This window comes from Peromyscus eremicus, chromosome 6 (assembly GCF_949786415.1).
Source record: "Peromyscus eremicus chromosome 6, PerEre_H2_v1, whole genome shotgun sequence".
NCBI classification, from domain to species: Eukaryota; Metazoa; Chordata; class Mammalia; order Rodentia; family Cricetidae; genus Peromyscus; species Peromyscus eremicus.
Window position 1 is genome coordinate 48,116,913 of NC_081421.1, and position 14,970 is coordinate 48,131,882.

Consider the following 14,970-nt stretch of genomic DNA (forward strand, 5'->3'; position numbering starts at 1 on the left):
TTGCTTCTCTTTGCTTTATTAGAAATAGAAATATTTCAATAAGCCATGCGGATATATGGCTACACTCATCAGGATCCATTTTTTCATAGCTCACACAGAAAGATGTCTATCTTAGATTCTGCAGTGTATTTGTTAAAAGCATGTGAAAATGTGTGATAATACAGGCAAGTCCTAAAAAGGATGACAAATGAAAAGTTAAATCTATCTGATTGGTTTTATACAGAAGCTTAAAGGAAAGCCTGTGTAGAAAGACAGCTTGAAGAAACTTTCAGCCTGGTGTTTATTTCAGAGGGCAATGCGGTCAACTCTAACACAGAGACTGCTAGAATTAATCAGTAGTTTTGTAACAAGGGAAGTTGCTTAAAACAACTGTCCATTTACTCCTTTGGAGAAATAGCATGCGATCATGTCTAAAAATAATAAAGATAACCAAGTAGTAAGTAAAAATAACTTTAGAGGTTGATCCTTTGGCCTTGTAAGTTCCACATTAATGCAAGAAACAAATTCATTCAGAAAAAAAAAAGCACTCTGACTATGATCCTCTTAAAGTGAGAGGCTCTGGAAAGTATTAGAAGCTGAATTCTTCGTGGTAAGGTCTGGGAGAAGTTCTTGTAACATGATACTTCATATAACTTATTATGTGAAGTACAAACAACATGAAGTTGTGGTATTTACAAAGAAATCATCTTTCTTGCAAAAACTAGATGTTTTAGGGGATTGTGTGCTGTAGATCAGGAGGAAGTTAACAAAACTGCAATGCATGGTGACTAAATGTAGGTAGATACTTCATCCTGCGGAGAGCATAGTATTTGGAATTATTCCAGATCATTGTCTTTAATTACAAGAGGACTAAAAATAGAATAATAAAATACAAAAGTAAAAAGTAAGCAGTCATTAGCTGGAAATGCATGCTCAAGTAATCAATCAGTGAAGATTTTTTTTATCAGTTTTCATTAAGATAAGTTAGATCTACATATCTCTATTGCATAAAATTCAGATAAACTAACTCAAAATGACTTAAGGTTCTTAATTTTAAAAACTTAAAATGCTGAAATTAGTGGAGAAAAATAATTCAAGTGTTTAGGTACAGAGAAGAACATTCTGAACAAGTCTCTAATGGCAAAGAGTTAGCAAATTAGATAAGGTGAATCTAAAATCTTCATGGCCAAGAAGGTATGAGCAAAAGAGAGGCCATATTAAGAACTGGAGAAAGTATTTGACTGCTATATTACAGACAGGGTAGTTAATAGAATCTATAAGGAACTGCAAGACACCCAAAGAACAAATCTGATAACTGACTGAAATAATCAATGGAATGGGTGACTCTGACAAGGAAATACAGAAAAGATCAATAAATATTTTAAAATGTGTTCAATATCCTTATCCATTAGGAAAATGCAATCTAAAACAACACTTGGATTCCATTTTGCCTGAATAAGACTGGTTATCAAGAAAACAGATGAGAACTGGAGAGTTGGCTCAGTGGATAAGAGTGTGAGGCACTCTTGCAGAGGACCGGAGTTCTAGGAAGTACACAAGAAAGCTTAGAACCATCAGTAACTCCAGTTCCCTGGGATCCATAAACTCTTCTGACCTCTGCAGGTACCATGCATGCACATGGTACACATACATAGGTGCAGACGAAATCCACACACATATAAAAGTAAAATAAATAAATATATATTTTTAATTAACAAAAAAAGAAAACAAATGGCTGAAAACCCAAATGAGGATGTGTGGACATAGGAACCCTTATTCACAGATGTTGGGAGTGTAAACTGGTACATCCATTATGGAAATCAGTATGTAAGTTTCTTTTTAAAAAAAATACCATATTACTGATGTTTACCACTTTAGGACATTTACTTAAAGGGCTCCATATCTTACAACAGAGATATCCTCATATCTAGACTTACTGCTACTCTATTTATAATAGTAAGGGAATGGATCAGAATAGATGCCATCAACTGATGAATAAATAATGAAAAGGTGATAAATATATACAACGATATTTTGTTTTGTTTTAAAGAGAAATGAAGTTTACAGGGAAATGAATGGAACTGGAAAATACTGTAATTAGGTAAGTAATCTGGACTCAGAGAGACAAATACTATATGTCCATATGTTCCCTCTCACATGTGAGTACTGGTTTTAAACACCTACCCTCTCTTTTTCACTCTTTCCCTCTATCATGTTACACGTCACGTAACCAGAAAAGAGAACATGAAGAGAAATAGATGTTGAGAAAGGGAGACGGTAACAGAACATATGAGACAGAAAAAGCAGTAAGGCTACTAGGGGTCAGAGGGGGCAAGTCTGGAAGCAGGAGGATGAGAGGGTTGTGAGGAGGTGGGGGAGGGAGGATTAAGACAAACAAATTGTGTTTGAAAATTTTATAATAAACTTGATAATTTGTTTTACAAATATAATTTTAAAACAAATTAAAAATAAGTACAATGCTAGGATAGGCATTTCTGTTATGTAAATAATTTAATCAGCAACGTCATATAAATAATATTGCCAAATTCCATGAATGTATCAACTTCTCCAGTATAATCATTTCATCTATAAATCCAAGATAATAACATACATCACCAGGCAGTTCATCTCGAGTAAATATTGGCCATGTTTTCCAGTATAAGTCATGACGAAATCTCTTATGAATATGTTCGCCAAAACCATAAATATATTCACTTGGAAGTTTTGTTGAAATCTGCAAATATTGGTTTGAGTACACCAGTGGACCAACGCTGGTATCAAATCTGGACCACAGAAGAAAAAGAAATGGTATGTGTATAGATGAAATATTCCTTCGTTTTAGTTAAACATAGACACCACCCAGGATATTTGATTTATAAGGTGTCAGATTTCAGCTGCAGTCATGATTAGGGAAAACAAAAATTCTTCCACAAATATAAATTGTTTATATCATCAACATAACTTCGTTTTCATTAATACAAAGTTTCACAGGCATGCTTCCCTTTAGTCCTCCTCACAGTCTCAGAATTTAACTACCACTATCTATCGTTGTACACAGATGCAACATACACATAAATAAAAAATAGATAAGTAAATGAATGAATGAATGAATGAATGAATGAATGAAGCAAGTCATGTTTTCAAAGATCATGAATCGTATTCTGCAGACTCAGGTTTTAACTGTGTTCATTGTCCTTGGTACTGTGTATAATACATCATTCTACTGGTTTCATTCATGGTAAAATTAATTTGAAAACCACTGTTTTAAAAATAAAACATATACCATGAGAAAAATCTTGAAAACATATTCTTCACGTCTAACTAATTAGCAAAGGCCTCCTATCTTCTACCACGACCTAGACCCAAGATAAGCATCGTGTTACTCAGTTCTATGGCTAAAGTTGTCTAGAGTTCACACGTAATTGATTCAGTGGAATATTTTTCTTTCTGTGCTGAACTACTGTGCTTAGAATTAAGTACATTTTAGGAAATTGCACAAAGCAAAATATAAAAATTTCCAAATATAGTTAGTGAAAGTCATTTTATGAGATTTGGTTTTCAACACTGTTCATCATTAGCTGGTAACATAGAGCCTACATCTTCACTTTTCTCTACTTAAAAATCATTACCTTTATTTTTAAAACAATTCTTTTTTTGAGATTATAATGTAATTACTATATCATTGCCCCTTCCCTTCCTCCCCAAAACCTTCCCATATATCCCTGTTTACCCTTTTAAAATCTATAACTTTTATTATTAATTCTTGTTACATACTCTATGTGTGTGTGTGCATGCATATAATGCTTCCTGTATGATGAGACTGAAATTTTAGCAAGAAATTACTAAATTCTTTGCAACAATTATTCCTTGCCCCAGACAACACATTCTAAATGAAAATACTCAACTTGTATTTAACTTGATCTGTACGAGGAAATGATTTTGATATTGCCATGAAAATTCCTACCTCACTGAGTAGAAACTGTTTAATTCTGAGGATTGTTTTGGAAAAGAGGTAGTAATGAGGGTACCAAACAGAGCAGTCATTTGTACATTTGAGTAATATTGACAATACACAATGTTATCAGCACTTTTCTCCATCTCTGCCTTTGGTTGGAATCAACTGATGTTTTCAAATTTTACTTTAGTTTATTTTTTAATGAGGATCAAAATTATTTCATCATCATCATATTTATAGATCTTTACTTACACTTTTTTGGGATATTCTTTGTGAACTGGAACTGACATTAAGAGGTTCTTATCCTCGGGTAAGAGTATAATGTTGGCCACCTATTGGAACTGATGTAAATGCAAAATGAAAGCATCACTTACAAGATTCTGTTGTTGCTTTTCCTGATCACTTTGATGCTGAATGGGTTTTCTGTGACCTGTACATCATAAAGTGCATCAGCAGCTGGGATTCCAGCAACATCTGTTACAAACTGATGGGGCACTTCATATCTTCGATTAATTGGATCTGTAATCTGTCAAAATTTTAATACATAAACATTAAGTGATAGAGAAATTCCCACCTCTGATTTACTGCATACAAGCTGTGAATTATGTGTATATATATGCATATATACTTTTTTAAAATATCAATTAATGCCACAATATAAATTTAACATTTTAATGATTGTGCAAGGATAAGCCATACGAATTCTTATGAGATAATTATATTTAATTGGTTAAGAAGTTTTCTATGAGGATGAGTAAGATATTGTCACTAAGTATAATTTACAACTAGATTTTAAAGTCATTATAAGTGCCTTAAGTGTCTGTCTCTATAGATATTCCCATGAAGATTGAATATTTTTCATTTTAATTTTTTAAATACTTTATTTAAAAACTCACAAATGAAAAAATACACACTGAAATTAACTACACCTCAAATCTACACATTCCAATGAATCTCTAGATTATAAACAGCCATTAGAATGGAAGTTGTGAAGCTTCACACTGGATTTTAAGCTTGTAGTACAGAATATTTCCTATGCGTTTATCCACCATCTTGACAGAATTAATACCAGTAAACAATTAGGTATATATCCTTCTTCATAACTGCTATTTATTACCTCTGTTTAGTACTTCCTCCACCCATTATTATTTTAATTTTTGTAATTACATTTTCTCTAGATTAAAATAGCAAACTATACATATAGTATATACATCATACTATATACATATATACGTATGTAAATTATCTGTTCATCTGTTTTATTCCAGTTCTTTGCAACAGTGAATAAAGTGTTTTAAAATGACTGCGCATGATGGTGCATGACTTTATTCCCAGAACTCAGGAGGCCGAGGCAGCCAGATCTCTCAAGGCCAGCCTGTTCTTGGACAGTTCCAGGACAGCCAGGACTGTTATACAGAGTGACTTTTTCTCAACAAACCACACACACACACACACACACACACACACACACACACACACACACGGAAGAGTTTTTAAATAATATGTTTGTCATACATTGTGGTAGTAGACCACGTTATAGCATATTCATTCTCATGGGTTCCATCATTATCAATGCAAAACTGACTTAATACATAAATAATTTAAGTCATTTATTTTTTGAATGTGTTCCCAAAAATTGCGAAGTCATCGTTTTCCTCTCCAGATTATATCTGTGTATGTTTGAGCATACATGCACATGACTAATCCCTTCCTATAAGCCAACGGTCTCTTTAAACTCAAGGATGAAGTTTCAACCATTGCATTCATAGAACACTATCAACTTTTATCAAAGCAAACTTTAAATTACAATACGTTGCTTGAATTCTTGAAAAATGACTACAAAAGAAACTTTTCTTATTGATATTGTCTTCAAGGAGAGAATGACATGTGAAAGGGTAACTAGTATTGTAGTTATTATTTTGACATAAATATTTCTCACAGTGGACAACACATGGAAAGGAGAAAGACAAAGTATGTTTTTTAAGTACACTTTATCACAAAATCTTCTTTAGAAGTATTAAAAGCCAAAGGCTATAGAGATGGCTCTATAGTTAATGTCTTTTGCTGTTCTTGCAGAAGACATGGATTTAGTTCGCAGCATATTCATGATACCTCATAACCATCTATAATTCCAGTTCCAGGAGATACATTGGCCTCATCTGTCCTCTATGGGTACTGTTCTCAGGTGAAACACACACACACAAACAAACACACACAGAGATAGACAGACAAACTTTACACACATAACTAAACAGAAATGAATCTTTAGAAATAGTAAAAGTCAAACCTTGAACCGCAAACGATTTGGGGTTTGACTCTGAGTTGTGAGGACAACACTTTGAATGTCTTCTCCAAATAGAGTAGGAGCAGGGATCCTGTTCAATTTGGCTTCAAGTCCTTAAATAAAGGGGGGGGGAAGCACATACATTTGAAATAAGTTATGGATATTAACAATTATTCATAATTTATCTATATTAATAATTTTCTTATAGTATAAATAACTGTTTCTTTTTTACATTACATGATGAAACTGTGAAAAATGACTCAATATTATATTTTGCTATATGTACTTATTAGATTCTATTGAAGATATTATTTTCAAGAAAAACATAAAATAAAATCTTTTAACTTAGAACATATACTGATCTACCATGACAAGGACACTCCTTACCAGTATCTTTTACAGTTACTGCCTCAGCCTGATAGCCATGATTATTTACAAAGAAGCACCAAGGAATGACAGAGTTGTTCCATGGGCTCCAGCAACAGCCACGCTCTTCACATTTTGCCTGGTAAAATATTTTTAAATGAATAACATGATTGGCACTGTAATCAGACATACTAGACTCTATTTTCACTTATTGTTATCACTCTAAGCACACACGTTTTAAAACATTATGCCCTTCATTAATTATGATTTTTTCTTCATCATGACACTTATAAGGAAGAATTTCAATGCATATGTTGTGTTCATCAAGCATCAAAAGCAGGTGAAGTTACTTAAATAAAAATTTAGATTCAATTCAAGCCCATACACCATGCAGCAAAGATTAGCGCTTACAAACTGGACCTTGTGCATCCTAGATAACTGCTCAGCAACTTAATCACATTCTTAGCCCAAAGGTTTATAACAAATTTACAACCATTTATTAGCTAAACATTATAGCAGTTGAGTTATTTTAAATAGTCACAACAAATTACCATAATTTAATAAACATTATAAAATGTTGACTTAGAGTGATTGATTTTACTTCCTTCTTTAAAAAAATCATATAAAGTAGAAAAAGCCATAAATGCACACGTGCTTAAAATGTTGAATGGCATGATGATGTTGAATATTACCAATAGCACAGCTGAATAGCCATATAACATAATTTTCAATTATGAAACATTTTTACAGTTTGAATACTGGTATAACATTTTCATAACTATTTTTGTGAAAACAGTTTTTCAAATTGTACGTGTTGATCAATTGAATATATGCTTTAAACTCCTATCTTCTATCTTCCTATCACATTAAAATGGCTTCATGTACACAGACATGTACACAGTCATGCACATGCATACATTACACGTGAGAGTGCCAAAGGATCAGTTGACACCACTCATATACAGCCTTTATTTGGATAGTTGTATCTCTAGTTCTGTAACCTGTCAAAACATGCTCAACAATACAAAGATATGCTGGAAAAGATGAAAACAATGGTCATTATAGCAATCTTTCAAAGATGTTTTATTTTAATTTAGTTCAAATGCAAAAGTAAAACCAGACATAGATGTAATAATCAGAAAACGTGTGAGGTTATGTTTAAAAAAGAAAAACAGAGCACATTATAAGCATAGTTTGACAAAGCAAAAAGTTAGTAAAGTGGAATTATAGCAAATTTCTCAAAACATACTCTATTATTACTTTCCTGTGGCTGCCATAAAAACCATAAAACAAAAGGTGCCTTAAAGCAACAGAAATAAACTCTCAGAGCACTACTGGTTTGATGTCCTAACTCAAGGTGTCCAGGCAGCCACGCTACTTCTGAGGATCCAGAGGAGAATCCTCCTTTTCTTCCATGACTCCCTGTGACTCCAGGAAGAGATGGCATCCCTTAGCTCTGATCTTCATTCAATTTTATTCTATCTGTCACTCTGAATAGATTCTCCATATAAAGTCAACATTTGAAATAGATCTTTGAAAACCCTTTTGTCAACTAAGGTCCAGTTTTGGGACTCTTCAAGTCAACATAAATACTTGACAGGCATAATGAAACTCACTACATACATACATTATAGTGTTAGTTTAAAAATAATATGAACTTTAAAGGTGATTGTTATTAATTTTAGTTCATTTGTGGAATTTAATGTTTCTTTTGTTTGTTTTTCTACTCTTCCTATTATTTAATTTTTTTAATACTCTTATTTATTTCTCTAATTTCATAGTTTTTTCTGATTTGCTTGAAAGACAAAAGGTTAAGAAACATTGAAATCCATTAATAGTCATAATTTAAGTAAACTCATGAATAAAATTGCAAAAAAATCTTCAATTCTTATTTAATTATGCATCATGAATACATGTGTATACTATAATTAGAATTCTATTGCGTAAGTATATAACACTAAGCTGAATCAGTGGTATAAACAAAATTGTGTTCTCAAATTCAAATGTTGAAGGAAGGCCTTGCCTCTTCTTCCCATATTACTTGATTTGGCAATAGAGCCCTTAAGGGAAGAAAAGGAACTACAATGAAGTCATAGTATGGAACTTCATCCAAGAGTATTGGTGTCCTTATAAAAACATTTTCTTCCTTCTGGTTTGCACACTGAAGAAATGTTCAGTAAGGATGGCAAGAAGGAGTACCTACAATAACAGTAGCAAGTTATCTCTAGATACCCCCAGAGAAGTTGATCTTTCACTCCAGATGAAATAAAGTGTCCTTTTGCAGCAGACAGAGACCATTACAGGAAGCCACTACTTGTCAAAATGTAAAGAATAAATAATGGTATGTTGCCTAGCTCTATCGGATATATGTACAGCCCAACCTTTACACCTAAGGCTCAAGAAGAACAGGATCTCTGTTGTGACACAGTCTCTTCTAAATATGGGCAGGGAGGCATCCCATGGTATCTGAACAATATGGTTACCCACACAAGAGCTGAATAATAATACAAGTAGTGGATATGCCAAATGTGGATGGGGAAATCTCACAAGGTCCCATTCCTAGAAAAGGTGCAGGCAGTCAAGGACTGCTGATAGTAGGAGAATCAGTCTCCCTAAAGGATAAGGCCCTTAATTGGTTATCCAATACCACGCAGTCAGCTCTGAAAACATACACAGACAAGCAACACTAAATGGACTGAGGAGGTTGTATTTATTCAATTATATGTGTATATGTAACAATTAAGAAAAAGAAGGCATGAATGTGAAGAGACTGGGGGAAGGAGGGTTGTTGGGAGAAAGATAGGAAAGGGTGGGTATAATGTTAATAAGCATACATACTTAAAAACAAATTCAAAGTCCTCACTATAAATTAGTGAAAATGTCTACTTTGTCTTGGACAACTAGCCTCCAGAGCTATGGGAACTATATGCAGAAGCTATCAAATTTGAGATATTTGTTATCAGAGCCTAAATGAACTAAAACACTTTGAATGAGAATATAGCTGTTAAGTTACCATTTTGACTCTTCTATACCTTGTCATTACTGAACAATAAATATTGCATGCCTTGTATATACAATGTTTTGCATTTCAAATTTAAATCTTAGATCAATTATGATGTATCTTCAAATATATAAAACCCAAGAAAAATTTTATAATAAAAAAACTTATGGAAATTAACAGAAAATAATCATTTTGACTAATTCAATCTTAAATGCCTTGTTTGGGCTAGATAAAATGTATTCAAATGCTAATTTCATATTTAGAGTTACAAATATATATATATTAAGTTAATAAACTATATTTTAGGTTGTCACTAAAGAAAATGTAAAGTTAACACTTCAAGTGTCTTAAAGATTTTACAAGATATTACTGAGAAAATGGTTTTGGAAACACATAATTAAAAATAGAATTATAAAAATCCACAGAACATGATTTGAATAAACATTGCATTTAAAATGTATACTATAATTTAAGTATGAGAAAGAAGAAAGAATGCTTAGACCATTTTTCTGATTTCTGGCACATTTTATTTTTTATTCATTCATCATTTACTTATCAGTTTTCTGCAGTAAAAATTTACCTTTGAAAATCATCTAATTAAAAACATTATAATATACTAGTTAATGACTAATGCCTATTTAGTTTATGGAACATGAGCTAAGATTGACCTTTGTACACACTTGTAGAATTCCTCTGACATATTCACTTAGCCTTGATAAGCTCTTTGAATTTCCAGTTAAGTCTAAAATTCAATGCGTGAGAGTGATAAACTATTTTGACTAAGTTTGAATTTTTTTTTCTCTAAATGTCAAGAAATCCCTTTTCTGTTGCTGTCTCTTTCTACCTCAACTTCATTTCCTGTTCTTTGAATCCAGCCCAGACCCTACAATGCTTTGTACGCTCTCTACCACTGAGTGCATTGAAGACGTATTTATAATCTTGGCTAATTTCCCCATGCTAGCCTCAGATTTATGGTCATCTTGCCTCAGATTCTCGGGGAGCTGGAATGATAGGCACGGAACACAATGTTGGATTCACTTCGTCTTGTTGAATGACAAAGGCAAATGTATTTGCTGAAGTAGAATTTGTTTACTTCATGAGCTTAGTTTATAACTAAGTTCATTACTATTGGGTTATTACTAAGCACATGAAAAGGAAAATATTCTTCAGCAACTTACGGACTGAATAAACAAGAAAGACCTAAGGATGGCGTCAAAGCTAAATCACTGCCTTTTTATCTGTTACTTTCCTAGAAGACCAATATTCTTCCAAAAAGAATTTAGGGTTAATCTTCAGTAATTTCTTGAGAATAATAGTAATCAGAATATCAACTTTCCTCCATCTATATAACAGTAATCACTGATCTACTTAGCTACTCCATCAATGAGTAATATGAGTTATTACTGTAAGTTTACTACTATGATGCATACTTTATTTATATAATTTCTGATAAACTAATAAGAAAATCCTATGTAACTTATAATGCATGAAAGTTCTGGTAAATATTTTATTATTTAGCTTGATAATGAATGTTGAAGTGAGATTCAAACACAAATATTATAGGACTTGTCAAATATAGACATAAAAGACATATACTTATTGACTTTTATTTTCACAAGTTTTGTGAATTAAAAAGTCTGAGTCAACATACGGTCACATGAATCCAACAAGCTTCTCTTCTAGTTGTCATACAATAAAATGGACATATATTTGGAAAAGTGAGTAGTATTTAATTTTCTAGAAATTGTTCTTCTCGCCGCCACTACAAATAACATAGCTCACGCTCAAGTGCTATTCAAGAGCCCTGTGCTATTACAGATTATACATTAAGGAGCAGGGAAGAGCGATGGAAATTTCATGAAGGTTTATAATATCAACCATAGTTTGGTAAGTATGGATGGATATTAACCTCTTAATTTGAGAAGAGCAAAGGAATCAAAAGCAAGTCATTAAAATATCAATTCTGTGGTATGTTTATCCAGAGAAATAATGGAAACATAAGTGAAGTTTATTTTTAGATCTTTAATCATATGGAATTAATCTCTATTGAGCAGTTATCTTCATATAATGGTGTATTTATTCCTAAAATCATCCAGAGCATTCTAAGCAGACCTGTGTTGGAGTTTGTTCTGGGATACAGTTTATTCTCTCATTGATACGATCATCTTGCTCACTGGGGCACTTTCCAAGACTAGGGGTTGAAGTTGGATTTTCAGTTACTGGAAGAAGAAAATATTAAAATTATTTTTATGCATTTCTCAAGTAATGACTATTTTAACAAGTTGATTCATTTTATGTTTAATTAAAATGACATCAATTTCTGATTCTAGAAGATCTGAAAATTCAAGTCTTGGTCAGTAAAAGGAAAGGTTTAAATAATATTTTTAAATTATGGGCATGGTCTGATTTCTAGTAGAGATTAATATTGTCTTGGGGGGGTAGAACCTAGCATTTTATTTAGATCTTCATTAAACTGTTGGAAATGAGAGGGTCTGGAGAGATGGCTCAGAGGTTAAGCACACTGATTGCTCTTCCAGAGGTCCTGAGTTCAATTGCCAGCAAGTACATGGTGGCTCACAACCATCTGTAATGAGATCTGGTGCCCTCTTCTGGCATGCAGATATACATGTAGACAGAACACTGTATACATACTAAATAACTTTTTAAAAAGAATATTGTCTTTATAGAGCTGTCAAAGACATGGAGAAGGTATGATAGTGACAGTGGTGGGATCTCTAACTAGTGTTTGACTTAAGTACACTGTAGAACATCCTCTTCACCTCCTGCCTGGTCAATGGAAATTTAAGTGGAAAAGACAATTTGAGGTCGACAATAATATAAAGGACCTCTAATTAGGATAGGAAAAGATCATTAGAAACACGAAGCCTTAAGTCACCTTCTTTGTACCTTGTCATGTATTCTCTACTTCATCAATTACAGCAAGGACAAAGAGAATGTTGTCTATGCTATCCATCATGTACTGTTCAAATTTCTGAAAACCAAAGCAAAAATCTTGGCATCCACAAACTGAGTGATGAGATGGAGGAGGAGGGAGATCCCACTGGCAAGTTATTCCACCTGTTTTAATATTTTACCACTTTGCTTCATTTCTCTTTCTTAAATAACATATGCTGGGAAGTCCACTAATGTCAAAGTGCACAGATTCTTTAATTTTAGTGCTTTGTATTGAAAACATCAGACTTCATTGGACAGAAAATGTTGTAGCAACTTTGGAACTTACACTGAGTTCTTCACATTTCATACCACTTTTCATAAATTATTTATTGATCTCCTTCATTTATTCATTGATCAGGGGGTATTGCTTTGATGTTATTACATGATTATGGAAGCAAGAGGGCAACTTGCAACTTACGAAATTTAATCCATTACTTCCCCTTACCAAGCACCAATACAGTTTTTAACCCACAGATACTTGAGGAGTAACTTTCCCTAAACTTCCCTCTACTGCTCACAATGGAGAGTATTACTTACCTTCCACAGCAGGCACCTTTGTTGCTAAAACAACCACCAAAGCAATAGCTATTATCGTGACTATGATAAAGAGGACAATCAGAGAGATTTCTAATCCGCTAAATTTTCTCTTTGCCATCTGAGGAAAGAAAGAAATTTGTGCTTAAACATAAAATTTTTGTCAGTAAGCCACAACTGATTATGAATTTTTATATATTAATTTCTAAGCCAACAGGCTGTGGGCATTCATATATGTAAGAACAATGAAAAACAAAGAAGCCATGAATTTGAAGAGATTACAGAGAAGAGTTTTGGGCAGAGGAAAGGGTAGAGAGATGTAATGTAATTATATTGTAATCTCAAAAAAAAATGAAAAAGTGCATTTTATAAAGTCTAATATAATACAACAAAAAAAGAATTGAAAATGCATAGTATCATGACACCAACATTCCTTTATGTAGAAAACAAGAACAAAAATTTTATTCAAAAATCAAATTAGATATGAGCATTAAAAACAATAGGGGCTAAAATTATCTACTTTGTGAGTGAAAATTACAGCAATTATTTTTCAGACCATACTAATTTTCAGCAAAACTACGAAAGTTACAATTGATAACCAATTTTACATGAATATTGCTTTATTAAATGATATCTTGATGGATGTTATTCTATGGTTCTGCAAGCAATAATAAAATATGTTATGAATCTAGAATCTATTCTTCCTATGCAGATATTCTTTAAAAAATACTTTCACAATAACTGGAGCTTCCCAGTATTTTTTAAACATTCAAATCTATTTTCTGCTATAAAAATATTTAAACAAAACCAAGGTTTTACCTATATTTGAATAAAAACTGTTAGAACAAGCAAGAAAAACATGTTTATATTTTATAAAATTTAAATTTATTTCTCTGCTTTCAGAACAAGAAACATACTTAGAATGACAAATTTACTATTTGACTATTAAAAAATTTAGAAATGGGGCTATATCTAACATAATTAAAGAAAACCATATTTGCTAAGAAACATGAGCAGAGTGATATAATGGGACCTGGAGACTTACCTTAGCTCATAGCCTGTCCTGTTTGCTGTGTTCTGTTGGAGCTGGGCAAGGCTGTTAAAGTAATGATCAGAGAAAATTGCTCAGGTATATATTGACTACTCAAACTTTTATTGCACTTTCATAAGCTTATCAACCTTTAATGTTCTTCTGTTCAACATTCAATTGCTGAAAACTGAGCCCTGAAAGTGGTTTATATAAATATACCTCTCTGCCATCCCAAGTTAATTAATAACCATGTTTTTAGATAGCTTTTGAAGTCTAGATAGTAGGAAATATTGAAACATCTCATAGTCACTGTTTGAAATTGGCTTTACTCTTTGTAAAGTCTGTTTTTATTTCAATATTTGGATGTGGTTTTAAGAATTTTTATCTTCTTTTATGAAATTAAAAAACATTTGAACAATGTAGATTATAAAATATTTACAAGAACCAACACTTAGCTAGCATTTTTTCACTGTGATAAATCAAAGTTTGGAGCTGACATCTTACATCACAAGACTTCAAATGGCACAGAAAGATTTACAGAACCACTGAATATGGTACATGAACCCTCAGGACCACTTCTAAGTTTCCGTCATTGTCTCCCACACATGGCGTTGAAGCTGTTTACAGACTATTGGATTTTGTTCACTCTCAGGCTTGATTTTCATTGTATCAAGAAATAATTAAAATCAGATTCATTCAGATGAAAACAATTATGTGATAATACTTCATTAGAAAATAATGATTATATAAGAGTTAATCATGTATATTACTAGCCCTAAAGCGGCAGAACTGAGGAAATTCATAAGAAGAAAATGTAAATGTAGGGCTTAAGCAACATACATTTATTTTTATGTATGACACTAATT

At 32.5% G+C, this 14,970-nt stretch overlaps 1 protein-coding gene across 1 annotated transcript in view; it reads right to left on the minus strand.

Annotated features, from left to right (window-relative positions):
- Positions 1 to 13,195, minus strand: part of Si (sucrase-isomaltase) — a 73,787-nt gene extending 60,592 nt beyond the window's left edge. Inside the window, exons 1-6 of the mRNA XM_059264731.1 lie at positions 13,078 to 13,195; positions 11,698 to 11,804; positions 6,606 to 6,723; positions 6,222 to 6,331; positions 4,309 to 4,460; positions 2,591 to 2,762 (exon numbers count right to left, since the gene is read on the minus strand). Coding sequence (XP_059120714.1) covers positions 2,591 to 2,762; positions 4,309 to 4,460; positions 6,222 to 6,331; positions 6,606 to 6,723; positions 11,698 to 11,804; positions 13,078 to 13,195 — 777 coding nt within the window. The remainder of the gene's footprint in view (positions 1 to 2,590; positions 2,763 to 4,308; positions 4,461 to 6,221; positions 6,332 to 6,605; positions 6,724 to 11,697; positions 11,805 to 13,077) is intronic.
- Between the last annotated feature and the right edge of the window lie 1,775 nt (positions 13,196 to 14,970).